At 40.7% G+C, this 18,381-nt stretch overlaps 1 protein-coding gene across 3 annotated transcripts in view; it reads right to left on the bottom strand.

The window, feature by feature from the left end:
• The window catches only part of LOC119442848 (long-chain-fatty-acid--CoA ligase 5), a 74,581-nt gene that overhangs the window by 13,931 nt on the left and 42,269 nt on the right, over window positions 1-18,381 (bottom strand). For all 3 annotated transcript variants that reach the window (XM_049662423.1, XM_037707891.2, XM_037707893.2), the window contains 9 exons: window positions 17,256-17,307; window positions 14,315-14,388; window positions 11,906-11,980; window positions 11,048-11,182; window positions 8,092-8,174; window positions 7,348-7,498; window positions 4,724-4,796; window positions 4,151-4,239; window positions 2,397-2,513 (listed from right to left, as the gene is read on the bottom strand). In XM_049662423.1, coding sequence (XP_049518380.1) covers window positions 2,397-2,513; window positions 4,151-4,239; window positions 4,724-4,796; window positions 7,348-7,498; window positions 8,092-8,174; window positions 11,048-11,182; window positions 11,906-11,980; window positions 14,315-14,388; window positions 17,256-17,307 — 849 coding nt within the window. The remainder of the gene's footprint in view (window positions 1-2,396; window positions 2,514-4,150; window positions 4,240-4,723; window positions 4,797-7,347; window positions 7,499-8,091; window positions 8,175-11,047; window positions 11,183-11,905; window positions 11,981-14,314; window positions 14,389-17,255; window positions 17,308-18,381) is intronic.

Raw genomic sequence — 18,381 nt, 5'->3', positions numbered from 1 at the left:
TAGACAGTCTGTGCTTCTGCTCTTGTTTATCCCTAAATGTTGAAAAGGTTCCTCACAAAGTATCTCTCTTCAGTAATATACAGCTGTGTATGAATACAGCCAACAGATGTATTTCATTCACTGGGTACTAAGAGATAAATAAAAGAAAAAATTATGCATAAAATCGGCATCTACCAGTTCCACTTTTCCACAATCTCCACATTTAAAGTGATAATAAACAAATACAGTATAGACCACTTATAACGTAACCGCTTATAGTGCAGGACCGAATATAGTGCGGTCTTTTCAGACTCCCGTTAATTTTCCCATAGCACTCCATGTATACACGTATCGCTTATAGTGCAGTTGTGGGAAACGAAATACCGGTTACAGTGTGGCTGCCTGGGAGTACCGAAGTCAGCGGAGACGGCGAACGCTCCCCTCGGGCGCCTCAAGGAGTGCTCGAGGAAGAAAGAGAGACGAAGTGGAGGAGAAGGGCACGTGGTGTGAATGAACAGCCAGTGAGGCTGAAACCAGAATCTTGAGTGCGAGTCGTGAAATATCACGGCGCGCATAGTGAGCGAGGGCTACGAAACTGCTAATGCCGGCCAACACTAGCTTCACGATAACTGGCAGCAAACGAAACTTCAGGGAGCAGGTGGCACCGGCACAGCACGGCGAAGGGCGCACGCGGAGACCGTGGAATGTGAGGGAGGAGGGCGGCAAGGAAGCGGATTTCGCCTCGGCAACTCCGCCGCTTCGATGGCTCCCCTCGCCCTCCCTCGTAGCTCCCTCACTTTCGACTGTCACCGTGCGCCCCCCGCCGCCGTGTAGGCACCGCCGCTCCAGCCGGCCTGACGCCAGCTCCCCGAAGTTTCGTTTTCTGCCGTTATTGGGAAGCGGGCGTTTGCCGGCGTGGGCAGTTTCGTTGGCCAGCCTGGGACAGCGCCGCTGCTTCCCTCTGCGCCGTAGCCTTGCCATTTGAGAGAAGGTGAAATTTCCGCCACATTTTTCTTTCTTTTTTTTGTTGTTTTGTTCGCACGCGACATTGAGTGTTCTCTCCTACGCTTTTACTCTATGGCGGTGCCCGAGCAATGCAGGTCGGAGGCGCCGCCGCGTGATTTGGTTCGAATTAATGAGATTCGACTGTAAATTGAATGCAAACGTTCTAGCCGCATTCCTCGACTGTCGCATACGCGTTGCGGCTCGGTGCACATGTTTTACATATGTGCGGCCCTTGAAAATTGTTGCTTTGGTTATAGTGCGGTACCGCTTATAGTGCGGATATTCGCGACTCCGGCGACTTACGTTATAAGCGGTCTACACTGTAACCAAAAGAAGCGAACACACAGCAGCTCCCTTCAGAGTACAAGAGAATCTCATTAGGTCAGGGCGATACATGATAAGCAAAGGCAGATGCCGACAACAAGAACAAAAGTTAGCAGGATTGAAGTTTCAACTCCGGCACAGAAACCAAAACATTAGTCCTACTATAAGTGCTATTTCTTAGGTGGCAATACTAAGATTTTTAATGATGCATGAAATTTTCGAGTCATACACAATTCATATGAGACAACCCATGTGTGTTAACATGCCAACATTTAAACTGTTCGACAAGGAGTTGACAAACTTTGTTCAGCTGTTTGACCATGCAAAACGTGAGCTTTGGATATAATCTTACACTGCAACATTGCTTCTTTGTAGCGCACATAACTGATTTCTTAGTGATTGCACATTCTTGCTTGTATGCTTGCACATCCGTACCTTGTATATATTGACATGAGTACATTGGTTATGTTTTTCTGTGACCGTTTTTCATTGGCTAACAAATGTTACAATGGTATTGCCCTGTGCAAGATGCACCTTTTTATATCATAACATTCTCTAACGTTGCTGATTCTACGGTAAAAAAAATTTTGTCTAATCAGATTGCATACGTGAGGCGAATAGTGGTGTACATATTGGAACGCACACAAGCACCAATGATTACACCGGAAGTGACTACACTATCATTGTGCTTTGACTGTCATTTGTTTTTTGGGGTGGCACAAGATCGCCCAATAAAGCGTTAAATTCATGACTCACAGTTTTACTACAGTCTGGTTCTTCACAGTCAGTACAATGTGGCAATATTTATCTGCACTGTCATAAGAGTGTTGGTTGTTTGACTGTGCTCATGTTGTCTGGTATTGTCCTATTTTTTTTGCGCTGTGTCCCCAAGTATTCACTTAAATTTGTGCCAACAAGCCCCCCGTCTACAACCCTTCTGTAATTCTAGCTAGTAACATTTGTGGCCGCAGCCGGACTTTTTGCCTGTCACAAATGCTCCCTTTTGTACTTGTCCCTGAACGTTAGAAGAAAGAAAAACTCTGCCAACAGTGCTCGCTTTCTGCATACATGAGTGGAAAGGGTTTTACCGATGTGCACATCCCAATGTCCCCTGTGAGCACCCAGCCACCTTCAAGCACTGTATTTGCAGTCTCTTTGGGATTTTTGTAGTAACCCTGGAAGGTCAAAGGGCTGCGAACACAGATCTGCAGCCAATGGAGAATGGTAAAAAAACATTGAATACCATATTTACTTGATGATAAGGCTTGTAACTCGCATTTTGAAGCTACAAAATTTCAAAAGTGAAGTTTAGCCATAGGATACTAGCAATACTGAATGCACTAGAGCAGTACAATATTCTCAGTACTAATGGAAAGAGGAAAAATGATAAAGAACATTCAGTAAGAAGATTTCCTAGTGCATAAGCAGTTGTTTTATAATCGATGTAGCAGTGACAGTGCAGCAGGCATGCAGTGTTATCAGCAGAGTGTTCATTTGGCCTAGTAGGTACATCTTGTCAAATAGCAGATATTTTTAACAGCGTGACACAGGAGGAAGAAAGAGGCACTCTGTCCTGTGTCATGCTGTTGAAGAAATCTGTCATTTGACAAGTGTTATCAGGTCATCATCAGCCGTCATGTGTAAGACCTGCACCCTCCCAGGGTTTTGTATAAAGGAATGTGAGTCTTACCTAAGCAAATACGGTAATGTGAGCTGACCGACTCATACCCTATTGTCTTGCATAACAGCTGCAATATTATTTCTTTTGAGTATTTTTGCTTCCTTCTTGCATGGACTAAAACAAATTCTCTCCCTTGCATAAACTACAAAATGGTTTTCTTCTCGTTTTCTTTTTTTTTTATGCAGCGATTTGTTCGCAAAAGCTGACCTCATCATTTTTAATTAAAACTACCATACAGACACACAGATTTATTCATGAAATTTGACTCCCTCGTTTTCAAGAAATGGATCTACCTCTTTGGTTCATCATAGACTGAAACAAGTACAGCTACGGATCGACACTGCTAAGACAGGTCTGTTGCTTAATCATTTTGGATGCTGAAATTAGGCATCCAAATTGTACAAAAGTAAAATCTAAGATTATTATTATTATTATTATTATTATTATTATTATTATTGCAAATTTGTTTGCCTTAAAATGGGGGGGTGCAGCTATTGCTTACATGAGTCTACATGGTAACTAAAAAAGTCGCAGTTTCACCTGAAAGGTGAAGCATCAATTGCGATAGCAAACTTGAAGAGAGCTATACGGAGTAATGATAGCAGCTTTATCAGCTGTATAAACTTGGACATGCAGCAGCACCGGCAACACGCAGAACTGTTGTCGACGCCGTCGGCATTTTGCCCGCGTTCGCTCAAAATGCGTGCGGCGTTGGTGACTGTTGCCGGAGCCTCTGATATAAATAGGCACTTGGTGCCGCAGCTAAACGTCGCCTCCCTTCCCTCCCCCCCCACGGCCTTTCGTGCGTCGGAAGAAGGCACGTTTGCTCTACATATGTGGTGATTGTAGAGGAGGAAAGAGACGCCTACTTCTGCAGCCCTTAAGGGAGCACAGAGCAGAACGCGCGTTTATTCTCCGCCGTGCGTTCACTCCCCGTGAAAGCGTGCGTCCCTCACGCCCTTTCACTCGCACATACAGCGTTCGGCGCGCGGCGACGATTTCATCTCCATTGACGTCATACGGAACCTCACGGCGACGGCAGAAATCTGCTTTTGAGTGTCCATATAATTGCTATCGCAATAAAACTCAGTATGACACTGCAAAGAGCACATGCAATGGACAGGAAATAAAAAGTGCAGAGAAGGGCAAAAGTATTCTAACCTCCCCCTTGTCATCTTTTGCAAAGTAGTTCATGTCTGGAACGTCAACCAGCTTCATTTGAACTTCAGGAAAAAGGCAGCCAACATTGTCTGAGGGGAGAGAAACAAATTTGTGCAGCTACAGTGTGAGAGCTCTGCACAGTTGTGCTGCAATTACAAATAGAATATTGCAAATGACTAGTAAACAGATTTAAAAAAAAAAAAAAACAGCCATGTTGCAGGCACAAGCCTTTTTTGTGTACAAAATGTAAAGTTAATTTGGCTTTTGCTGAAAGCCTGGAGTGCACATATTATCATGGGCAATAACTAGGGTGAGTCTGTGAAATTGGTTTAATGTCTTCAGCAAAGTTTTGCTCTTAGACTTCACAGGCAAACACATATAGGCACTAAACAAGAATCAATGAATTATTAAGCGTGCAAATTTCGACAGAGCTCATTTTCAGACATAGCGTGATACCTACACTGAGAAACAATAAGGTGAACAAAAAACACATAGATACTAGATCTGTTGGTGTTTTATCAAATCCGAATAGCAGAGCAAAAAAAAAAAAAAAAAAGAATCCTAGGCACTCACCTCCTCCTACAAAGTCATAAGGCAGGGTGCTCGAAACCACACTGGCTTCAGTGCTGCCATAAACCTCCACAAGCTAGGATGAAAAAGAACAAGCCAAGTGGGAAGGGATGATATGTAGTGGATACATATATATGGAATATGCAGCAGAAATCCAAATTGTGTGTTCACCAATCACAAGAACTCTATCCAGAGAGTCAAGTAAACAATAGCATCAGTAGCTATTGATTTGCATAACAGCTGCAGTTTTGTTTCATTTAGCATATTTTACAAAGTCTTAAAGATGTTCTTCTTCTGGACTGACGTTTTTACAAAAGCTGACGCCATCATTTTCAAAGTGAAACTACCACACAGAGACACATAAATTTCCTCATTAAAGTTGACCCCTTCAGTTTAAAAAAAAATGAAGTTACCACATAAGTTCACATAGGCTGAAATTAATAGCACTGGCAAATACACCATGACTATGGTTTGACATAGCTATGTCTGTTGGTCTGTCTTTTGTGGCTGCTTAAATGAGGTGTTTGGCATATATACAAGTGAAACGTAAAAATATTCTTTTTGTGAATTTTTCTTTCTCTTGTGGTCAGAGATGTGGCTATTACATGAGCCCATATGGTAACTGAAAATGTAGGATGACTTTGCAAAGGTTCAAGTAAACAACCACCAAATGAGGACAATGACATAAAATGAGGACAATGTTTCATAGTGTCAGTAGCTCTGCAGCACACATCTGGTGAATGCCAGTACTTCCACAACTTTTGGTAGTCTATCTGGAGCTGAGAAAGCTATGCCTACACTGGCTTGCTGTTTTATCATTGCTGATAAAAATGTGGAAGCACACCAATCCAATTAATATCCAAGACTACACATCATGTGGCAATGCAAGGTACTAGTTGTGCTTCCTCTTAATATATTGCTGCACATTGTGCTTACTGTTGCTAGCAGATGTTGCTTTGAAGCAGAGCAACTTGAACATATTGTGTGCCATCTATATTGTTCCTCATTTTCTATCACGTTCAAAAAACAAACACAAACTTTGCTGAACTACACAGTTAGTAGCAATCTCTTAAACGATGGCTTCGGTTGGAGAGTTAATATAATATCGAATCATGTAGCATACTAGCTAGAGTGCAATGCTTATTCTACCTAGCACAGTGTATGCACTAAGCAGAGAAAGTGCGGTCCTTGTATTATGCAGCTACCTTGCTTTTGAGTGCCAATAAAGGCAGAGAGAGTGCCTGGCTGCAAGAAGAAGATGGCAAAGAACTACGTACTCAAGGGAAGGCCTTAAAAGAAGTTCAAATGATAAATTCACTTTTTTAGCTATGTTTTTATTTGATCTTGCTTGTCACAAAAGCTTTAGGCACATGCATTCCATTCTTATGGATTTAATTAAATTGAGTCTGTCGAAAAAAATTACTATGCTAAGTTTGACTACAATTATGTGGTGTTCAATGAAATTAAGATTAGGAAATGAAAAAAGCTTGCTGTATTGAGGATTTTATCAAGTTGAGGTTCAGTGAACGAGCAGCTGTGTTTCAGGTGCGCAGAAATATTAAGTTGAGGTTCAATTAGTTTAACAAGGATATTATACAGGTTGTCCGAACTATCATGCATCAAGATTTAAAAATATGTTAATGCCACATAGCTGGACAGAACCAAGGTAATGTTGTTTGCCGTCGCTTGGAGATACTCAGATTATTACATAATAAGCCTTAATTAATCAACTTTTCAATTATAATTGGATGGAAAGTGTCAATGAGAAAATTGTAGAGCAGCATGAAAAACTTGTTAATACAGCTTTCTGTTGCTGAATATGTGCTACATAAAAGTGTCTTTCCGAGCAAGAAAGAAGCCCGTGAATACACACACAAAGTGCCTTGAGTGGCCACTCACGCTGCAATTCTGCGTGTACCCTATTAGCGGGCTTCTTTCACGCTTGGAGAAACACTTTTATGTAGCTCGCAATGAGCAATAGAAAGCTGCATAGAGAGTTTTTCATTTGTTCTACAATTTTTTCACTGACACTTTTCATCTAATAATATTTGAGAAGCTGATTAATTCATTAAGACTAATTAGTAATTAGGCAGAATGCAAAAAATAATATGAGTATCTCCAAGTGACGGCAAACAACATTACCTTGATTCTGTCCAGCTATGTGGCATTTGCATATTTTTAAAACTTGGTGCATGACAATTGGGACATCCTGTATATATACCATTTTTATTCTATTAAAAGGCAAGGTTTTTTTCTCAGAATTCTTTGCCTCGAAGTCAACCCATGTCTTACACGCAAGGCTGATAGATTCAGTTATTGTTTCAATGTGGCGGCCGCAGCTCCACATTTCCGGTGATCCATAGTTTAAACTGCAGCGCAAATTGTAGCACCTGATAAACTTTGGCAGGTGAGGCAGTACCATATTTTTGCATGTATAACCCACACCAAGAATTCAAAAAAATTTATCAGTAAAGGGGAGGTTGGTTATATATGTGAATTTCGCCTTGAGGTGCGACTTCACGGCAGCACAAATTTTCCATTATGGTGGATGTATGTATATATATATATATAAAGAAGCTAATATTCTTTTGAGATAAAAAGACTTCAGCTTCAGTGAAAATGCTTACATGACATCCAAAGACACATCTGAAGAATTCTAAAACTTCTTTCTTGGCAGGTGCAGAGGTCGTCAAGCCGTACTTGAAGTTGCCGCCAAGCTCATCGCGAATCTTCTTGAAGACATACTTGTCCCATATTGTGTCAGTTGTCACAATGCCCCTGAGCAAATTCAAGACGAAGCATACATTAAGGATATTTTTGTTTCCACAACAGCACATTCAGCTCATGCAAACAGCCACTATGTACACATGTAATGGCAAGTGTGAGGGAGTGAAAATTCAGTGTTAAATGCTCATTGCAAGTTACCTACCTTATGTTACGGTCATAATGTTCTGTTTCAAGATATCTCGTAATGAGCCCCCGGAGGAGTTTTGGCATTTTCAGTGTGCATACGCAACACATAACGTGCGCAGTCAGGATCACCTATTTTAAATATTATGTTTGATGGATTATGGCAAGTTTATGACTAAAGTCCACTTGTTAAAACCTTGGTTCCAGCAACATTCCTTGTTTGATCGCTGCTGATCATGGAAATATTAAATGTCATTTATACTGAACAGATTTACAATCGATTAATTTAGTGCCCCTTTAGATGTATTTGGAAAGCGTCACAGAAGTCTTAATTTCCAGTCAATAGAACCTTGTTACTGATACTGTTTTGTCATTTCAAGCTGTAAATATCACACAGCAACATTGTGCTCACATTGCAATGCTAGTCGCATTTAAATGGCAGAAATGCTTGCATCGATTACTTTTTAAGAAGCTTGCGTTTCTGGTTCACAGCGAAGTTGAACACTGCTGTCTTGATGGCACTCTTGTGAACTTCAGAGTGAACCTATAAGAAATGAACAGAAGGTCAGAAGAGCAGGGAGGTTCTGATGATTGCGAAAAGCAAGAGCATAGAAGTCAAACAGAAAATATGCACTTATTCTCACTAATAAACAACATCAACTATGGACTATAACTAAGAGCGTGAAGGCCAAAGTCAAAATGCATGCTCATGAAACCGAAATAGCCCAGTTGTGCCTTTCAGTTTCCTGGAGCTTAGTTTGGGAACCTTTGCCTAAAGTGCCAGCCATATATTAAAAGGACATAACGTATTTCGTAAAGCTATTTTGGTAGATTACACTTCTGAAATACCAAATAGGCAACATTTTATAAGAGCTAAAGTTTTTCCCGACAGCAGATTCTTTGCATGCCAGACAACTAGAGAAAAGTAAAAGCTTGTATGATGGTAGAAATGTGAAGTTACCATGGTGGCTTTCCACAACATCTGGCTGGGGTTGATGGTTTAGCAAGGAAGATTACGGCAAACAAATACTAATATATGAAAACTCATAATAAGCAAATGATATTGAAAGCCTCCATAGTTTTTTTTTTCCACACAAGAAAAACCCATACGTACTATATATCACAAAATTTTTTTTTGAAATTACACGGACATGGCACTGAAGATCGGGCACGAAATTGAAGGAAGGTTGCTTGGTTTTGTGTTCTCTTCTAATGAGCCATTCTTTCCCCTCCTGAATGAACTTTTTATTCGAGGGGTACCCCTAATAATTTTTTTTTTTGTGATATGGGAATAAATACTTTTTAAATACTTCTTAAAACACTATAAACTACTTCTTACTTCTATGCTATAAAATAGTTCTAAAAAATAATTCTTAAAAAGGAGGGGGGTCAATACTGCAACAATATCAGCAATATTAGTGGTTATGTATTGCACAACTGCTTGAATATTACACTACGATTACATCATTTAGTTGATTTGCAGTAAAGGATTACACAAACATTACATAGGGGAAAGCTCAAAACAATAATACAAATAAAATGCAACAAAGCATTGCAGAATGATAATTTTTTACATTAAAAAGCAAAAATCATGAAAAATCAGTTGCTAAGATACAAAACAATGAACAAAGTAAAGTAGGGAGAGTTATACTAAACAAGGAGCAGGGTTAAGAGCTGCCACCAATCTGGCCTGATTATTGGTGGATCTACATTTGATCTGGAGAAGATTTGCATATTCCAGTGGTCAGTTGTTCAGATAAAGTGACTCAGATGGAACTTCAAGGGCATGTTACATTGCATCCTTCCGTTGAGTGGATGTAGTGGTCCAGTTTTATTGCTTTACGTAAACACTGACAAGCAGCATTACGTTTTTTTTTTTTTTTTTTTTCACAGTGGCTGCATTTCCTGCCGATGTAAGGCTCTCGTAGCATTACAAGTTTTGGGGATGAACCGCGCTAGTGGCACTGAAATTACTACAATGCTTCTGATGTCCCTAAAGCCAATGATTTATGAAAAATGAGTAGTACAATTATACACTACGCCTGCCAACATAGGGAGGAGGGTGACGACAAAGAAAAAAAAAAAGAGAATTTGCTCTTTTTTTTTTTCTTTCTTTCAGGGCCACAACAATGTCAGAAACAACTCTGAATAGTGGCCAGTAGAGTTATTCGGCATTTCAGCACTCGTACTGTGACCAGAGACGACATGTGCACGCACATATAGTTATATAAGGAACCTGTACAATGTCCCGCGACAGTGACCTCTCCATTCCTTATATGCTTCACCGCATGACACTTCTTTATATAGCGGCCATCATGCAGTACCTATTTGACCTTTGCGACAAGTGCACTCCTCAATGCATGTCTCGATCTGAAGTGAACTGAGCTAGGTCTTCAGTGTCTACACACAAATGACTTGGATTTAAATCTGACTTCAGCCAACCACTTAGCACATGATGGCAATTACGATGCGGCTGTGGTGTGTGAGGTTTTTTTTTTTTTTTTTTTTTTTTTTGGTTTGCGGTGAGGTTGATTCCATTTTTTGAGACTTATGGCCGTGTCCGTATAATCGGGAAAATTGGTCAAAATTTGGGAGTCTTCCGGAAAAAAATCGAGAGAGTTGGCGGGTATGAGACACAGTCTGTGGCATTCGGATAATTTTTTCATAATGGCTGAATTTCCTGCGGATGTGGGCCCCTATTAGCGCTACTAACTCTGCGGACAGCAGCCAGTAGCAGCACTGAAATTACTCCAATGCATACTATGGGTTTCGCGTTAAGCACATTAATGAGAAGAAAGGAATGAACAACATGAGCCCAAACTCTCAACTACTGTTTTACTGAAAGGCATGGCAACTTGTACAGAACATTTTTTACAAGTGCCGCCTGGTGGTGAAAAAAGCCAATTACACTTGGTAGTGAAAAACTAATAAATAAAAAATGATCAAACAGCTTCGCTGAAACCCTGCGAGCAAACAAAAGCTGACTGATAGGAAATATCATTCAATCAATCCTGCGGCACATGCAGCACAGATGTGCTAATTCTTTTTCAGTAAAAAAATATGAATTTTTTTAGACAGCACAATATGCATCTAATACCAACTCGCCCAGCTTTCAGTTCTTTACTCCGATGCTTAATGCCCATAAAACCAACACTAACTTGTTGAAAATTTATGGTGGAATTAGACACCATTTTGAGAACCACTTTGCACATGCCAACCTGAGGCATTGTCCACGGTCATTTGGCACGAAGTAGTTTGTTTTTCACTGACCTATTTGGATCTGCGAAATCGGCACACTTGCTCGAAGGTTCATCTAAACTACTACAGATTGGGTGGCAGAATTCATAATTCGTGTTTTGTGTCAACGTTTCTTTCAAGCAGTTTTGATTCTGAAGGGCAATTCAGTGTCAAACATGCCTTGTAATAGATGCGATTGAGAAGACGGGGCACCATGGGCAGGTTGTGAGGCTTCAGTGCTTTCATATCATCCAAGAGAAGCTGCACATTTCCTCTGTAGAAGCCCAGGGTTGCACCACGCATCAGTGTGGTCACCTGGGAGTGAAACAAAGACATCCTATTGTCAAAATAAAGATGCCGTGGTGTACACCACCATGTGTTAGTCATATGTATTTGATACCTTCACCTGTAGAAATGCTGCTACTTCCCTAGCCACTACCTGACCAGACGTTATCCTGCCCAATCTATACAGGGCTGGAATAATTTAATGAAATTCTGGTGAGTACAAGTTTCAAGGGAACACCGAGGTCCTCACTTCACTTTGCAGAGCTTATGTTGCAGATCATTGCTGCTTGCTGAAATTTCGTGAATGCCAACACATTGTAGCATACTGAAATTTTGCCTCTGCACTGCATCTTTGGAGCCTGTTGTCTAAGCCATAGTACGTGCCATAGGCAGTGTTTAAAAGTCTTTGGATGATGTCTGGTCATTCTAAGCACACTTGTAATTGTGAATTTCTGTTTGAAGCACCATAATTAATCAGCAATCTTCCGATTTTGTTATAGAAGGCTTCAATATACTGCGAAAAACTGTATTAAAATTTTTATTTTCTATTTTTATATATTCTTACTCAGATGCATAGGATATAACCTGTTTTAAACTGTGCTTCTACTTGCTACACAGTGAAAATGCTTATAAAATTTATGTGAAGGTGACTACGGTCTTTATTAATAGCACCAAGTATAATTTTTACTCTCACAGTATCTCTCTTTCATTTCTTTTTCAATGAAAGCATGCAAGAGAATGTTTCATACTTACCTCATAGATGTGTTCATAAATATGGCCTGTTGGCAAGTAGCAGAAACAGATGTGCCCTGGCTCAGCCCTCATTGGCTATTAGAAGGAGAGGAACACACATGTAAGAGTATACTGATAGAAATGATTGTGCAAGCAACATTCAATCATGCCTGTTCAATCATTTAACCCTGCGACATTTTATGGGCACCACAGCTGCAGAAACTGTACACACAGACACACACAAAAGCCAATAAGTGAATATGCCACAGTTGCACATCACAACAGCCAGCCACCTTTAACTGTCCATTCACCTCTTGTTTGTCCATTGTTTAGCTCAGCTCCTCTTTAAAGGGCCCCTCACCAGGCCCCATTGTAAATTTTGGTTATAGTGCACTGGAAGTTGTAAGATGGCGTGTCTGGGGGGTGTTTTACTGAAATAATTTTTAAATTGGTTCGTTACTGAAGGAGATAGAAGAAATTGAACGATCCTGTTGCCGTGCTGCCGGAAGATGAGCGTTACTGTCAAGATAGACGCTCTCCCCCTTTGCCTCGACTAGCGTCTGCAAGCGGCGTTCCTTTCCTACCTTCTTGCATACTGGAGCCGAGGAACCGTGTCAAGGTCACTTGATGAGCCCTGCCTCCTCCTTTTTCCTTCGCTTACTTTCTTGCTGTGCGGTGCACTTCCAGTGGTGGCATTCCGCATTCCACATTGGATAGAAGTCATGTGCAGTGTTCGGTGACACTGCAAGCAGTGCGTCTTGTATAGAGGTATTTGTGCCTGTGACCTTCTCTCTCTCTCTCGCTTGAAGCGCGGCTCCCTCGAGAGGAAGGGCACGCAGCTTTCTTTTTGAAATTTCAACCTTTTTCGTGCCACGCAGCCCTTCCATATTTTGCAAACACGATCGCCACCGCGTGACCTACGGATGCTTGCTTGTTTCCATTGTCTAATCATGGTGAGGGGCCCTTTCGTGCCCGCGAGCAATGCAGCTCAACAATGTTGGGCCCTTGCCAATCTTACCCTACAGACAGAAGAAACATTATGTAGGTAGCTGTGATCAAGTGTTTCTACAGCTGCAGCTTGTGGGACACGGACAGGAGTTACAAGTCAGCCATTGCATCATCCTCTTTCTCATCCATGTTGCACAAGTTACAGTTGTAGAAGTGATTGTCTCACTTGTCATGTGCTGCATCACCTTGCACCTGAGGTGTGTAGAGAAGCCAGAAATTAATAAGAAGCCATCAAGCATAAGGTTGGTTATCTCACACTGTTCAGAAATTTTGGCAGTCAAGCCCTAAGCAAATGGAGGGGGGAACCATTGCAGTACATTGTGGTACTCCCACCATATGTTTGTTATAGGATTGATGGGATAGCATGCACCAGCCAGGAAAGCAAATTAGGTGACCATGCCACCAGTTCACGGGGACTGGGCTTCAGCAAGTTATAGCTGGGAAAGCGTATTAGAGAGGAATGCACTAATTAGCATGGTGTTGAATATGGTGCACAACACATTTATTGATGTAATTAGAGAAAAAAAAATCTGACTAGCGCACATGTTGGTGCTTACACAGTCATACATAGTGAAATAGTGAACAGCCATTTCACCTCATCTATTTCTGCGCAATTATATGCAACATTGAGGAATCGTGTATGGGGAACTAAGAACAGAGTGGTCTAGTGTGCTACAACATAAAACCTTTCTTCTGCCTTCTTGCATGCTAGATCGAAATGTTTTTTCAATACTGAGAAGCAACTCTCTCAAAAAATTTTGAATCATTCGCTTGTACTCTACTATCTTCTCATTCTGTACACTTCTGCAGGCAGTGCACCAGGCAGATCCTTACAGAGGTGCACTTTGTGATTTTATTTATTTATGCGCAGAGAACCAAAAGGCTCCGTTTTGAATGCTAAACAACTATTTGCTGTAAAAGACTCATCATGCCAATATGGTACTATATGCCAAGGACAATCCTATTTGGTTGTTCATTTTCAATTCTCTTAAGACATGTAGAGCACACACACACACAAAAAAAAAAGATACAAAGAACATGAGAGACATACAAGTGATACTTCCACTTAATGTTTAGTACAAAGTTCTTGCTACTTATACACAGAGGCAGTATATCAGGAAAAAGAAAATACAACGCTTCTGGCACATGTTTTGTATTAATGCTTTATTGTTTTTACTTTCTGCTTTGTTTTCCGTCTCCTTATTTTTTTTCTTTGGCTGTTTGTTACTGTCTCGAAGTATAAATACATAGCATGCATTTCGCACAAATGGCAGCTGGAAGTAGCACTTATACCTTTTGGATCTCGCATTTTTTCTATGTGCTCAAAGAATCGAAAACATCACTTTCACTTGAAACAGATTGTGCCTTACAGACTGAAAATCAGAGCTTTGACAACTGAAGGCATCGTGAAGTGATCCTCACCCCTGCCAGATGGTTGATAGCAATGGCCGTCTTCACGAGTCTCCTGTGCGTGACAGGCACCCCCTTGGGCATCCCTGGAAATGTAAGCAGTAAAATAGAATGTCAAATGAGTGCAAGCTTGCTGAGCTGAACTTTCCGTGAAACAAGCAAGAAAATGGACATGAAACGAAGGAAGGACTGAAAATACTCTATTCTTCATGGTTTTATTTTCAAGATTAGCTTTTTTTTTACCAAGCAGTATAATAAAAAAAAAAAAAGGTTGTTTACTTATGCAGCTCAATTATTCCTGGAGCCTTTAGAAACAACCTTCAAATTAAGTTATAGAAGAGGAGACATATTCCAGTGTAATAGTAGAACAATAAATTTGTCTTATTGCAGAAACCTGAAACATGTGAGATCAATGTCGCTAATTACCACAGTGATAGTCTAACATGATCATGGCAGAGTGAGTACGCTCAATGGCTGGTCATGGTTTAGGGATGTTTAGTGAAACTGGTGCTAGTCTTAGGAATCTGATTAGTACACGAACATACGTTGAGCAATGATCAATTTTATAATTTTGCAGTTTCAACAGCTGCCTTGAACTCAGTATTTTAGAAGTAATTAGTTTAATTTAGTTCATTAGTTCATGTGCATAGTGATTTTCCACACAAACAATCTCTGCCCTTTTCAACTGAACAATTGAAGTGGCAGAACTGCACTGCAAGCTCTAAGCAGTGTTGTATACTGTACACTTAATTGCACATACTGATAGGAATTTTCGAGAATTGAAAATTTAGGTCTTAATACAAGCAAACGTTGTAGTACTTTTTGGTTGAACACTTGAAACTCACTTGAAACTTTTGAATGTTTGCTCAAATTGAGTGGTACCAATGAAATGAAATGAAATGGATTGGATTGTGATGCATATAGATATACCTCAGCATTTTCATTCTTAATTTTCCAAGAATTTGGCGTACTTTTGGATTTTTTTTTTTTTTTGAGAAGCCTTGACCGATGCCACACACGTGGAAGAGTGGGAATGGCAGGAACGTATGACTCGCTATAGTGAAATAATACAGCACTTGGTAAATGCAAATACCCACCACCACACAACAAATTAAGTAAGAAGCAGGCAGTTGCGTGGAGACAACTGCAAACGCACACGTACCCAAATCCAGTGATCTTTCGTCTGTGTTACCCAGATCTTTATTCGACGGATAAATGTAGGGCGTGTGATGCCAGGGCAACCCTGGGACACATGCTATGGGAATGCTCGAGTTTAGACGACGAAATACACCACGAGGAGGCAGTCTCAAACCGCAGGGTGCGCTAGGAGGCAGCTCTGCTCAGCTCCGTATTAGAAGACCAACTCTGGGCCGTCCAGCAAGCCGAGGAAGCTGCCCAAGCCCAAGGTATCGCGGCCGAAGCTTAGGCCGCGGCCCTGAGGCCTGCCCCGAATTAACTTCGCAGGACTCTCAATAAAGTTGTTCAATCAATCAAATCAATCCACCCTAAACTTTCTACCCAAAATTCTTTCGGGTAACATATTTTTGCAGATTAACTTTCACTGGCCACTGGCTATTCTCGACTAAATTTCTTGATGCTGAAACATGTTGTGTAACTGCAGGTCATGTTCTTTAACAATGTATTTGCATTCAGTGCAAAAACTAACACAACTTTCGAGAAGCAGTCTAGCAGCGGCACAATGTCATACAGTTAAGTGACAAAGCAGTAATTAAGAGTGAATGTGTTTGATATTTGAACACAGATATAATGATACTTCATTTGTAATATTGTGCCTCAAATGACTATTGCACCTCCAATGAACACTGCAGCAATACTTTCCCATAGAAACCCTCTCGGGGTGAGTGTTGATGTTAATGCAATTAGCACTGAAGCAATGTAACGAAACCGTATTGCCACCACCAAAACGTGTCATGCATATGAGGTGTTTACTGCAGCCGGGCTTTTCTCTCGCAAGTTTTCCTCTGGACACACTGTGCCATCTAGCAGACAAGATTGTCTGAATATATATGACGTGGGTTCAATTTTGCCCAGCATCGTATAAATTTTCAACATTTCTTTTTTTTTTTTTTTTCATTGAAGAGCGGCACATACCCAGTGTCACATACATGGTGAAACAAGTTGTTTTGAACCCGATTCCCTCAACGCAGCAGCCGGGTGCTCTACTCATTAGATCATGGTCCACTCAGTGACCCAAACTAGTGTGAAAGGACAACGGTTACATCTGGACATAGATAGGCAGATAGATAGATAGATAGCAGTATCCTAACAATGCTAAGCGCAATAATAAATGATATGACCCTGCATTACCATCAATGAACTTGCCCAGCTTATCCACTGCAGTGCCCACAATGTGAATACTGCAATGACCAGTGGGGCCAGGGCTCTCCCGACCCACTCTGCGTGTACTCTCTCTATACTTGTCATAATCGTCGCATCAGTAGGCAAAATCAACTAAAATAGGGAAAAGGTAACGACTGCTTCGGTGGCACGGGCTGACGTGTGATCTTGACCTTAGTAGGTGGCTCCTTGCATCAGAGCGCATGTTGACTTGCAGCTGCGTGCCCCCAATCGCCGTCCCTCTGGTAAATTTGCTTTCGCTGACCCTTTTCGTTTGAAACTGACTTCCGGAAAAAAAAAATTGGCATACTTCTCTCTCGCTCTCTCTTTTAAATAAAAACGTCGAACCCTACATATATGTCTAACAGGACACACAGTGATGTGGCTGTTAGTTAAAACTGGAAGTGCGAAGGCAAATCAAATGCACGCAAGTATTTTTTTTTTCATACTGCATTCCGCAGCAGAACAGGACAATGACTAACAATGCCTGTTCTACAACTACTATTATAAATGTCATCATCATCATCATCAGCCTATATTTATGTCCACTGCAGTTTGAAGGAGAATAATCGAGAATAATCAAACATGCTCTTGCCTGTTGTACCACTTGTATAGAGAAGTCCATAGAGCATGTCAGGTGTTGGTGGCTGGTTGAATGATAGAAATGAAACACAAATTAATAGTTAATAATATACAAGAAAGATTGAAAGACCTCTATTACAAGAAACTAATGTCTAGTCCATGAGCTAAATGTCTTTTTAAATACTATGTTGTCATGCACCAGACTCATTTATGCAGAAGCATTTTCCTCATTATTCATTTTATTGAGAAGTCATTGCCTGAACAAGCTATTTTTGTAGTATTTACTGTATTCATATTTAGTATTACTGGTATCCAGATTTACAATCACTTTAAGGAAATTTACAACCCTTGAGGCTTATCTTTCTTCCAAGCAATAATCAATCTATTTTGCGTGCCTTTCCTTTCCTTTAACGCTATGCACCCGGTACTTCGAGACCATGAATGGCATGCATGTTATCAGCGTGACATGGCTATCTTGCCAGGAAAGTAGAGAGTTCGAAGGCTCAGGAATGGAAACCAAAGCAAGACATAAGACATCTTGTTTAGGGACAAGATATGCCCCAAAATGAGTAAACTTCTCTTTTATTGATGACAGTGATATTAACTGTAGAACATTCACTGCTGAAATCTGTGAAGTGTTGCATCAGTTGTCTGGAGACACCAACTCCTTAAGACCAACTAATATTCTTTCTACTGGAACCTCGTTATTGGCTAGATACAGCATTATGTAATAGACTGAAATTTGAGAAAGTGGATTGCCTTAAACACTAAGTGGGAGAATTTGGCCTGTGGCTTTTGTTTACTGGTCATGATCATACTAAACACAGCTAGCGAGTTTATGCATGAATTAAAGGTAACTGACGTGCCGACCAAATCTGCATTTGGACATGGATGCAGAAAAATCCAGATTGCTTCAATTTGAGCTGAGGAACTTTTGAAGTACACATTTCAATACTCCAGGGCAACTTAGTGCAGAACAATGAAAAGTGGTTGCTCCTGTGGGTTAGGTATTACTGTTTTAGTTGCATTCAGTGTTTGTTAAGCATGATTGAATATGCTTTGAATGCAGGCCATTTGAATGCGTCGAATACAGGTCGCAGGAAGTTTGTCGGGAATACTTTTCTCAACATTGTGCAGTA

Source organism: Dermacentor silvarum, chromosome 2, assembly GCF_013339745.2.
Source record: "Dermacentor silvarum isolate Dsil-2018 chromosome 2, BIME_Dsil_1.4, whole genome shotgun sequence".
Classification (NCBI taxonomy): domain Eukaryota; kingdom Metazoa; phylum Arthropoda; class Arachnida; order Ixodida; family Ixodidae; genus Dermacentor; species Dermacentor silvarum.
Note: the sequence above shows the minus strand (reverse complement) of the source record. Positions and strands in the feature narration are given on the sequence as shown.